The sequence below is a fragment of the Gobio gobio genome (genome assembly GCF_949357685.1).
Source record: "Gobio gobio genome assembly, chromosome: 4".
NCBI lineage: Eukaryota > Metazoa > Chordata > Actinopteri > Cypriniformes > Gobionidae > Gobio > Gobio gobio.
In genome coordinates this window covers 44,180,262-44,192,343 of record NC_137100.1, presented here as the reverse complement: position 1 = coordinate 44,192,343, position 12,082 = coordinate 44,180,262, and the positions used below count along the sequence as shown (strand labels likewise).

The following is a 12,082-nucleotide window of genomic DNA, read 5'->3' as shown; positions in this document are numbered from 1 at the left end:
TCATACTCTTTATATTCATACTAATTCATGAGTTTCAGTACCCTTGCAGAGCTGCCGCTACTGTATAGCCTCATACTTTCATGTACGTTAATGCTGTGGCAGGTGTGTGCATGAGAAATAGAGGAAGACAGTTGGAAGTGTGTTCAGGGTGAGGCAGGGATATGATGGCAGGAGATGAGGGTGTCGGATTGACAAGCAACTGCTCTGTGACTGACAGATAGACAGTCTGTCACCCCTCCACCCTCGTACTTCTCTGCCTCATATACTCTCACACACGCACACACACTCCAACATGTACACACACGCAGTCTATCAGTGGCACATACTGACAGTTGCCTCTGGCCACCACAGCTCTGGACATGTATTCGGTTGTGCCAAGCTAGATGTAGGTTTATAATGATACACGCTTTCAGAAAAGTGCTGTGGCGATACCACAGTATCAGATGGCACTGAATAATTACCATGGTATTTACTAGGAGTGTAACAATACATCGATATGGATCGATATATTGATTAAATGACTAACGATACGATGTATCAATGCAACGGGTAAAAAAATGATACCTTTTTTTTTAAAGAGACACCATTATTTGACACTCTCCACATATTTGCGCAATGTCCATCTATGCATTAAATGTGTGCACGCATTAGCCAGGTAAACTCACCTGGGCTTGACAGAAAATGCATGTGTATCAGTATATTCATGGATCAGTGCATTTGCTCTTAAAGTGACAGCAGCCTAAAAAACCTGCTACTGTCTGTCATTAATCTAACAGCAAAAGACAAGGAGAAAATCTCTCACTTCTCTTAACTAAATAACTTTTATAACTGTAATATTATAAATGTATATTTAATTTATACAGTGAAGACTATGCAGTGTTATTATACACTTGCTTTTTTAAATGTCTGTTCCTGAAAACTTCTTAAACCTACCTAAAAAACTTGAAAAGCACTGATTGATTTCATTTGCGTCTTTGTTTTATTGTATTTGTGCTATTGCTTGTAATTTGGTTATCTATTGAAAATATCTAGCCTGGATGCCAGCCAAACTTAGCCCCGCCCACAACAATTGTGCTCGGGCAGTTCGGTCTGGACTTTCTCCATAGAGAAGTAATTATGCCCGAACAGAAACTGTTCGGGACCAATGAAATTGTCAGGGCGGGCTTTAGACGATGATGGACAGATGATAAACAGTAACGTAATCATCCACGTCATCAAAGGCGCTTGGGTTGAATTAGTTCTAATCCTAAACGAACTTGTTCGTATATGCATTCACCTTTACTATTTCTCTCAGAAATGATGATCGTGTTGGGAAGTACTCTGTGTATCCTTAAATTCTTTTTTTTACAACACCGGCAAAGATCCTTTACACTCATCTTTTTCTTCTAACGTAAGTTATTCCAGCATGCGTGCAGACAGGGTTGCCAAGTTTTTATAACAAAACCCGCCCAATTGCTACTCAAAACTAGCCAAAAACAAAAAAATCTGTTTTTTGGAAATATGAAGTCTGAAGGGTCAGATCAGATTTTAAGTCGCTATTGTAATTTGGGATGCTGCATGACTGACTGTGAGATCATAAATAAATCACAGGCGTGCAAACAAATGTGTCTAAATGTTGTAATGGTGAATGAAGTGTAATGGTCTCTGACACGCATGTCTGAGTTTTAAACCACGGAGGCAAACGCTTTTTTTGTCCTATTTTTCCAGATCTCTATGCAAAGTATTCCTGCAAATCACACAGATCTTTTTAAGCATAGTTAGTGCTCTGCAACACCACTATGCTGAGATTTGACAACGCCATGGTGCACCTGTATGACAGACACTTGGTAAACAAATTTGGATGCAGTCTCCTGATTGAAGTACACACAGTCCCTGATTGAAGTGCACATAACCATGCACGAAACTAGAGTCTCACAAAAATTTGCCACATGAGCATTTCATCCAGTCGTTTCTGACGTAGGTCTACAGAGAGAATATAGCTGAAGTAAAGGGGAAAAAAGAAACATGGAGGCTTTTTCGCTGCATTTAGCAATTTCCCCCCATGGTCCTCTCAGCAGTGTACTGCTTCTTCTGAAGGGGAAAGAACAAGCTTCAGCGAACTTGCTATATATAGATTCTGACCAGGTGCAGAAAGCAACCCAACAGCTCTATTCATTCTCTCTGTTTTTAAGGGAATAGTCCCCCTCAATTTAAAATGCCGTCATCGTTTACTCACCCTCATATTATTCCAAACTTGTATGAAATTGTATTGTTTTACGCATTGCTCTTTTCCATGCAATTACAATTAATCAAAAAAAGACTCAAAAGTTCCATAAAAGTGTCATATGAGTAGGCCATACAGGTTATGAGTCAACGAGTTGAGAACCAGATCAGTTTGATCCATGAAAAAATCATTCAGATACGTTTTATGAACCATATCAAATTAATTTAAGAGATAATTCTAAAGAGTGATCTGGAATAGCATGCACAAGGCGTATGGACTGTTTAAAGATACTTTGTAGCTTTTGTGTCCCTTTTGAGCCTTAGAAGCTAATTCCATGGAAAAGAGCAACCAGCGTGTTATTAAAAATATTGGTAACACTGTACAATAAGGTTTCATTAGTTAACATTAGTTAACTACATTAGTTAACATGAACTAATAATGAACTGCACTTATAAAGCGTTTATTAATCTTTGTTAATGTTAATTTCAACATTTACTAATACTTTATTAAAATCTTGTTAACATTAGTTAATGCACTGTGAACTAACATGAACAAACCATGAACAGCTATATTTGTATTAACTAACGTTAACTAATACAGTAACAAATGTACTGCTCATGGTTAGTTCATGTTAGTTAATACATTAATAAACCTTATTGTAAAGTGTTACCAAAATATCTGCTTTTGTGATTCACAGAAGAAAATCATACAGGTTTGGAACGGCATGATGATGAGAGATCATTTTTGGGTGAACTGCGCCTTTAAACTCCTGCCTTTGTGCTTTTGATGTAGTGTTAGCATCAGATAACGCACACTGTCTCTGTGATTTGTTTTCTATTAGCCATGCCAAGGCGGCAGCAGCCAGCCATATGTCTTGAGTGTTCAATATCAGAAAGCTAATAAGGTTGTAACGACTGCCTGAGCACATGTAATGTTGCACTGGATAAAGGAAGGGCTTAATTTACGCAGCATCATTATAACCATGAGCTTTGAGCCAGTTCCTCGTGTGTCCTGTTTTTGCTGTTTATTGTTTGATTTTGAGCTGTTGATATTGCTTTATGAGTCATATTTGTATATGCTGATGAAAGAGGATTCTTAATGTGAGCACTGTGGTTTAGTAACGTCATAGAAATGGCCTGGCCTTCACTACAATGGAAAGAGATTGATTAGCTGAGCCTGGATTCATGAGGCTTTCTGTGGCTTTCATGATCGATTCAGAGAGGTGAGGAATAGCTCTCAGAAAAGATGCCCAGATGAGAGATTATGCTGACAGCAAGCAGAGAAACAGAAGTTTGAAGGATTGGGAGGAGAATAGCAGGAGGCAATTAATGCACTCTGACAGGCTTTGTCCTGATATGAAGGATTCTCATTGACACTACCAGACCCCCCTCCAGCCGAGGTCGATCACAGCATGGCAGAACACACAGTTTAACACTCTACCAGTTGCCCTGTTCAGCTTCCTCTAGTTTATTAGCAGCCTGTGCAGTGAAATTATCAATTCGACCAGAGTAAAGGATTAGATTAAGATTAGGATTTTGGTTAGCTTTTAGTAGTTACAGAATTTTATAGCAGTTATGGACTGGCCATTTTGAAATGTACAGACAGCCTAGTTAGTTAAAACTAAATTTATTTATTTTTTATTTATTTTTTTAAGTTTGAGTACATGGGTAATATTAATGATAATAATGTATTACTTTAATATAATTGTATTATTTTAATATATTACTGCTTTGCTGTTGTTGTTGTTGTTGTTGTTGAATAGTTGTTGTTATTGTTGTTATATAAGCCAATACTAATTTATTATAAGTGAGTAAATGGGTAATAATAATAATACTACTAATAATAATAATAGTTAATCAGTAAAGTTTTATTAATAATAAAATATTATTTTGTATTAAAATAACACGTTGTTGTTGTTGTTGTTGTTATTATTAAAATTTTTTTATTATTATTGGAAACTTTTTAGAAACTATTATTTATTTTGTAAGCCAATACTAATAATAATTACTATTATTATTAATTATAATTATTATACATTTTTGTGTGAATACAATAAAAATAACAAGTATTAAATAATAGTAATAATAAGAATAATACAAATTAAATATACACACTATATAATATACTAAATTATTATGTAAAAAAATCTGATAATCTCTCATTTGCATTCACTAAATTATCAAATACAACCCCAAATCAGAAAAAGTTGGGACAGTATGGAAAACGCAAAAAAAAAAAAAGATTTCTAAATTTACTTTGACTTGTATTTCGTTGCAGACAATATGAACAAACAATATTTCATGTTTTGTCTGGTCAACTTCATGTCATTTGTAAATATGCATCCTTTCCTGTCATTCAGACCTGCAACGCATTTCAAAAAAAGTTGGGACAGTAACGCATTTACCACTTTGTAATGTTGCCATTCCTTTTCACAACACTTAAAAGACGTTTAGGGACTGAAGACACCAAGTGATGAAGTGTTTCAGGTGTAATTTTGTCCCATTCTTCCTGCAAACAAGTCTTAAGGTGGGCAACAGTACGGGGTCTTCGTTGTCGCATTTTGCGCTTCAAAATGCACCACACATTCTCTATTGGAGACAGGTCGGGACTGCAGGCAGGCCAGTCAAGTACCCGTACCCTCTTCCTCCACAGCCAGGACTTTGTAATGTGTGCAGAATGTGGTTTTGCATTGTCTTGTTGAAATATGCATGGACGTCCCTGGAAAAGATGTCTTCTTGAAGGCAGCATATTATGCTCCAAAATCTCTATGTACTTTTCAGCATTAATGGTGCCTTCACAGAAGTGCAAGTTACCTTTGCCAAGGGCACTGACACAACCCCATACCCCATGACAGACCCTGGCTTTTGGACTTGTTGCTGGTAACAGTCTGGATGATCCTTTTCTTCTTTGGTCCGGAGCACACGGCGTCCATTCCTCCCAATAAATACCTCAAATACTGATTCATCTGACCACAGTACACGTTTCCACTGTGTGATGGTCCATCCCAGATGCCTCCGAGCCCAGAGAAGTCGACGGCGCTTCTGGACACTGTTAACATAGGGCTTCCTTTTGGCACAGTACAGTTTTAACTGGCATTTGTGGATGTAACTACGTATTGTGGTACTTGACAAAGGTTTGCCAAAGTAGTCCTGAGCCCATGTGGTGATATCGCTTATAGATGAATGACGATTCTTGATGCAGTGCCGCCTGAGGGATCGGAGATCATGGTTGTTCAGCTTAGGCTTGCGCTCTTGTCCTTTACGCACTGAAATTCCTCCAGATTCCTTGAATCTTTTAATTATGTTATGCACTGTTGAATGTGAAATATCCAAATCTCTTCCTATCTTTCTTTGAGGAACATTGTTTTTAAACATTTCAATACTTTTCTCACGTATTTGTTGGCAAACTGGCGATCCTCGGCCCATCTTTGCTCCTAAAGGATTAGACCTTTCTTGGATGCTGCTTTTGTACCAAATCATAATTACAATCACCTGTTGACATCACCTGTTTCAAATCACATCATTATTTAACCATTTTACCTCATTACTAGGCCTAAATTGCTCCTGTCCCAACTTTTTTTGAAATGTGTTGCAGGTCTGAATGACAGGAAAGGATGCATATTTACAAATGACATGAAGTTGACCAGACAAAACATGAAATATTTTGTGTTCATATTGTCTGCAATGAAATACAAGTCAAAGTAAATTGAGAAATCACTTCTTTGTTTTTTATTTGCGTTTTCCATACTGTCCCAACTTTTTCTGATTTGGGGTTGTAAATTATTTATATATTATATCTGTATTATATTGTAATCAACCTCCCTGCTCCCTGAATATTGCATCATCATTGAAAAATATATCTGTAATAGTCTTTATTGGGAATATTGTGAGTAATACCAAAGGTCTTTTGAAAATTTGTGGATTTAAAGGGATAGTTCATCCAAAAAAATGTCTCATCACTTACTCACCCTCAAGTTGTTCCAAACCTGTATGAGTTTCTTTCTTCTGTTGAACACAAAATAAGATATTTTGAAGAATGTTGGTAACCAGACTGCTGACGGTAGCCATTGACTGCCATAGAAGGGGAAAAAAATGGAAGTCAGTGGCTACCGTCAACTTTCTGGTTACCATCATTCTTCAAAATATCTTCTTTTGTGTTCAAAAAAAAAAAAAAAACTCATACAGGTTTGGAACAACGTGAGGGTTAGTAAATGATGACAACATTTTCATTTTTGTATGAGCTATCCCTTTAACGATTGTGAAAAGTGATAAGTAGTGAAACGGCAACATTTTCTTTCATCCTCAGCTTTTTCAAAACCTCAAGAGACTGATGAAACCTCATGCTATTGAATTTAAGTCTCCTCTGGAGCTGTCAGCTCAGGGTGAGTGTACTGTACACACACACACACACACAACAGAGGGGACCACTCACATATTCTGACACACATGCGATAAACAAACTATGAAACATGCATTTGAAAAAAAAAAAAATACAATAATGTAAATGTTATCTGTACATGTGGCTTTGGTGGTCCGTGAAATAAACACTTGCATGGCAGATCACATACATTATGGAGAGTTCTGTGTGCCACATGAACTCTGACCCCAACTTTCATCCATGCCACTGCTATTGATTTGACATTTGACAGTAATTATTCCCTAATTAAATCCTCATTATCTTCTCCTACTGTTTCTGTCTCCTCCCTGGACTCAGGAGGCCCACTTGCTCCCCTCCCTCCTCTTCTGTCTTCCTTTGTCCCCTATGGACTCTACACAGCTTGATTTGCACTGTTGAGGATAATTACCACTGTTTTAAATAGAGAACTGTATTTAAAACACCCACAAATGACTATAAAGGCTTCCTAATGTAGACCTATTTTACACAGCGGATGGTACAGTAGATGTGTGATGTGCTGCCTGTGATTTTATGGTCTGATATTTAAAGGAGAGCTAAAAATGTTGTGCTCTCTCTCCACTCTTAGGTAAGGAGATGATCGAAATGTACTTCGACTTCCGCCTCTACCGCTTGTGGAAGAGCCGCCAGCACTCCAAACTTCTCGACTACGATGACCTTCTGTGACATTGTGTCATTGGTTTAAGCAGCCCAAGGGGCAGGTAGCTTACTTTAGTGCCCACGCGGCAACGTTCCCTCCTGAGAGAGAGAGAGCCTGGGTGGAAAAGCCCTGAGGTGGAGGAGGAGGATGAGGTTGAGGATGAGGATGGATGACATTGAGAAGACGTTCAAATTCTCTGCCCTCAGACGTAACAAGATGGGAAGCAGCCATTACTGTTACTGTAGGTGCTTTGTGTTCACCCCATCCATTTGAGCTATCAGCCTGAAAGAGAAACATTTAGTAGATATCAGCAGGTCTTATCTTTTAGCCTGTGTGAGAATTCTAGAAAATAATGTTCAATTTCTCTGAGAATTGAAAAAGCTGTGATAAGAAGGAAAAATAAGAACAGATTTTTTTTTAGTATTTGAGTAGCTGTTTTTGTGGTGAACTAGCAGGGACAGTGAAACAAGGCCATTTACTAAACAGGACTAGAGGTTCTTATGTTATTTACTATCTACAGGTGCAGGATAAACCGTGGAACTACATTAATGTTGTATGTACATATTCCCTCTAACTCTAAAATAACTACTGTAATTTATCTTTCAGCATAATATTGCACTGTTTTGGTTGTTAAAGTATGGTGTTTTTTGTTTAGGATTCATGAGAGGGAATATAACTCAGGTTTTAATCGTTTAACTGACCTCCCTCTGTACTGTACCATCTTTAGATAGAGAGAGGAGACGAAAGAGAAACTTTTATAAAAAATCCAATAGGAAGTTGTTCAATCCAAAGGATTGAGCTAGCTGAGTAGGGTTGAAATAACACTTGAAATCTGTATCAGGGGCTTTGTGTGCATTTAGACGTTTTAGAATTCTATAGACTTAGAGATTCATTGCCTTAAATTTCCATAAAATTACACACTGTATGTGTAACATTAAGGCATGTGTAGATAAAGCTCATTATAGATCAGCAGATTTTGTCTTTTACCTTCAACGTTTTTCAAAAATTTCTAGCATCTTAAGAAAACATTGAATACGATTTTAAAATTGATTACATTTGAATAAATATAGACAATGTAAGACAGTTAGTGAATTCACGCTCAAATCGTGACACATTTGTGTATTTCTCTGTCTCTTTGTTTGTCATAAGCGTCTGTATGTATTTGACGTGATGTTCACACTCTGTTTTGTGATGTTTTCTTTGTAGGTAAAGGATAACTTATCATTTACCGTTTCTGACAAGTCAAAGTGCAATTGTATCTGCAGTATTTCTCTGTTCAATAGTAAGTGGTACTGAAGGTTACTTTTTTCCTAGTATACTGGATAGTACATTTAGCCTTTAAAGTGGTTTTCTGTGGAGAAAAATGTTCTCGAATCTCTGTAGTTGGTGCGTAGGTGTGTTTTGGATGCACCAAACCGATAAAACGGTAGATAGTTGTAATCTTTAATCATCACGAGTGGATGTTCAAGTGCAAAACAGCAGCAGCTGGTGCAATAGAATAGACAGTCCAAAGCATCTCATCAAAAGCTGCCAGATAAAAAAGTACAATGTGGTTAGTCTTACTGGTGTAATAACGTTTGCAATATCCAATGGAAGCAAACAGGGAAAACATCCCTAATATCGCTATATTAAGAGTTTAAAGCCGTGGAGAGTATATGTGCAGAATTACACGTATATCCATGTCTGTGTTTGTGAGTGAGTTTTAGCTTTGAAGGTGTGGACAGGAGCACTGGGTTGTCAACTGAGGATGCATATCTGTTGTCCTTGTGTTGATCCATCACATCTCTTTTCATCTCGGACCACTCATGCAGACGGCCCGAAAATCAAATAAAGCACAAAACCTGTGTATCTGTAGGACCATCGGGGGAACGGAGTGTTTGGATTAGATCAAATCAAAACAGCCCGACCGCTTCTTTACTGAGGATACGTTTAGACTATTGCATGTCTTGATATGGATTTGTATTTTGGTTTCCAAACTCATATAATCCTTTTTACCAAAGTCATTGTATGCTATAATATACCATAATAGAGAGTAAAATAGATAGTTATGATCTTTGGGTGCAATAGAACATAGAATTTGATTTATTGTGTGTTGTCTCTGATTAAGCCAATGGCACATGAGAACCATAAGAACTCTACAAGAGCTCTGAGGATCATGGAGCCATTTGGATTTGCTGAAGGTCTATGGCAAGTCAGGTGTGAAACATGATGTGTGAAGACCTCCCTACTCTTGCAATAAGTGTATGCCGTATATGGCCTCATGTTGATTGTATCATGCATCAGAAAGCTCATATAGTCATTATGTCGTGTTAGGTGGGATTTAGGAAATTGAAAAGAGAGTTTGGTGGAAGAACGCATTTTAAAAGATGCATGTGTCTCATTCCTAATAAATCCAACCGTGCATCTCTAAACTATTTTCAGTAGCAATAGACATTGTAACATGAGCTGTATTGTTTCTAGGACAGACTGTGCTGATTCTAGGCCACGGTTGTCTGGATATCTTTTGGATGCTGTTTATGTTTCCAACAGCATCCGTTTTATTTTTACCACAGCCAATGGCTTTGCAGCATAATGAAGAGAGTTATTGAGCTTCGGGCACTCATTTTTAAAGGCTTCGGGAAGTTTTTTCTCTGTTGACTGTACAAATTATTCATGATTCCAATATATAAAGCAATTAAACAAAATGGTTAGTTTTGATGCTAATAGGCACTGAGATGAATAATATGTTTAATGAAAACTCAATATTACTAATAGTTCCCTTTGGACTTTGTGGAGCAAAGCCTGAAAGCCTGATATGTTGAGATTTAAAGAGAATTTGAAAAATATTGCAGAATGTTCATATGGTTCTGGTGTGGATTTGATGTGCTACCCGTTTGGGGAAGAGAAAATTCCTCCAGGAGAATTTTTGACCTAATATGTGAAGAATATTAGATAACACTTCATTTTACAGTGTCCCTGTTACACGTTTTACATGTAGCTACTAACATCAGTAAATCATGCATAGTTATATGCAACTAACCCTAAACCAAATCCTAACCCTAATTATATAATAAGCATGTGTTGTTAATTAACTTAATTGTATAAATTCACTGTAACAAGGGCACCTTAAAATAAAGTGTAACAGAATATAAAAATATCCTTTTTTTTATTACACCGCTTTAAATGTATTCTTGTGTCTCTTGCCCTGCTGTTTGATATGGAGTAGTTGATTTAGATTAAATTCTGAATGATTGACAACAACATGATTGCACCGTTAGACTCTTTGCCTCATGGTAGTTTTAAGAGAAATGCATTTTTTTTTTTTTTAAGTCTTGCAATGTCTTTTATTTTCTGCAAAGCCTAGCTGGTGAAACGAATCACTTTAAAGCATTGTCAGTAGCAATGATAATACTTTTAATATAGCCTATTACAATTTCTAAAAAAGAGTGCTGACAGTAAACATGAACACTTGGTTTTCTTAGTCTGGCTACATAGCCAAAAACATGACACGATATATAGTGTTTAGTTCAGATAAATGGTCAATATTTCTTAAGCAAATGAGCTCATCTTGTCATTTTGCTACTTTAAATGACCGAGCAATAAGCTCATAGTTTCTATCTCTTTAGGTCAGTGTTCACAGTATTTACAATGATACGTTGTATTCAGGAAGGTAGTTTGCTCTAAAACTGTTCTCTTTTTCATTGTACAACCTCTTCACAGCAGTGAACGCTGGACATGTTTCCTAATCTGTTTTACAGTAAAATGTGCCCATTTTAAGAGGAGTTTTGTCTCGAGTCTTCTTTCATGCAGCTTCACAGGGAAATAACAAAATCAACAATACGGCTCAAATTAGTTCAGTGTTGATTCAGTTCAGCTTGATAACTCTGTTTCTTTTTTCAGATTTCAGTTTGGTTGAGGGTTAGTTGCATGTAATTATGCATCATTTACTGTTATTACTATGGTAAGTAGATGTAACATGGACACTTTAAAATAAAGTGTTACCTTCAGTTCATTGTTGATTCAATTCATTTCAATAACAGTGTCAATGTTGTGAAATTCAACAATTATGAAACAAATTTGATAAGCAGCTCATCATCCAGCTCAGTTCAGTTCGAGTTATGTTCACATCTGATAGTGTCACAGTGTCAATAATATTACTGAATATTAAGTGTCTTTTAAACCCCAGCTAAACAAGCCAAAGGCGACAGTGGCAAGGAACCCAAACTCTGAAATGGAGGAGGAAAAAAAAACACCTTTCATCACCTTAAACACGATTTATCTTTCTAAATATAAACAAGTGACCAGCCATATCAAGGAGAAAACCAGAGAGAAATAAAAATGGGTGGTATTTGCTTAGATTTGCCGTTGTTTTCTCAGTCTATAATGATGATCTCCAAACGTTGCTTATACACCATACCGTGCACACATCACACGATCCTAGTGGTTTGGAAAATGGATGGATAGGCCCGTACGCACATGCTTGCACAATCACACACAACACTCCGAGTGGTAAAGCAGCCTGGGCTGGCAGTGAGTAATCCAGGGGGATTGTAGTTCTTTTCTCATGAGCAAAAAGCTCTGTTATAAGAGTGTGGGTAATAGAAAAACAACTGAGGTGAGATTCCCTGTGGTACAGAACAAAAAGCCTGTAACAAAGCCGTCGGGAAAGGTTGCCATGCACTCAGAGGGCAAACTGCTGTACAGCATGAACTAATCTAGGACGACCTCCCTCCCTCTCTTTCTTTCTTTTTCTTCGTCACTCCTTTTCTTTTTCAGTTTCTTGTTTCCAATAGTGACCCGAAGCAGTGGAGGCCACTTTGCCCAATCTCTTGACATACTCACAGATT

The 12,082-nt window shown here is 37.2% G+C and overlaps 1 protein-coding gene across 2 annotated transcripts in view; it reads left to right on the top strand.

Annotated features, from left to right (window-relative positions):
• The window catches only part of nsmfb (NMDA receptor synaptonuclear signaling and neuronal migration factor b), a 38,447-nt gene extending 27,430 nt beyond the window's left edge, over nucleotides 1-11,017 (top strand). For both annotated transcript variants that reach the window (XM_079813960.1, XM_079813959.1), the window contains 2 exons: nucleotides 6,509-6,584; nucleotides 7,185-11,017. In XM_079813960.1, coding sequence (XP_079670086.1) covers nucleotides 6,509-6,584; nucleotides 7,185-7,282 — 174 coding nt within the window. In that variant the 3' untranslated portion in view covers nucleotides 7,283-11,017. The remainder of the gene's footprint in view (nucleotides 1-6,508; nucleotides 6,585-7,184) is intronic.
• Nucleotides 11,018-12,082: the final 1,065 nt, after the last annotated feature.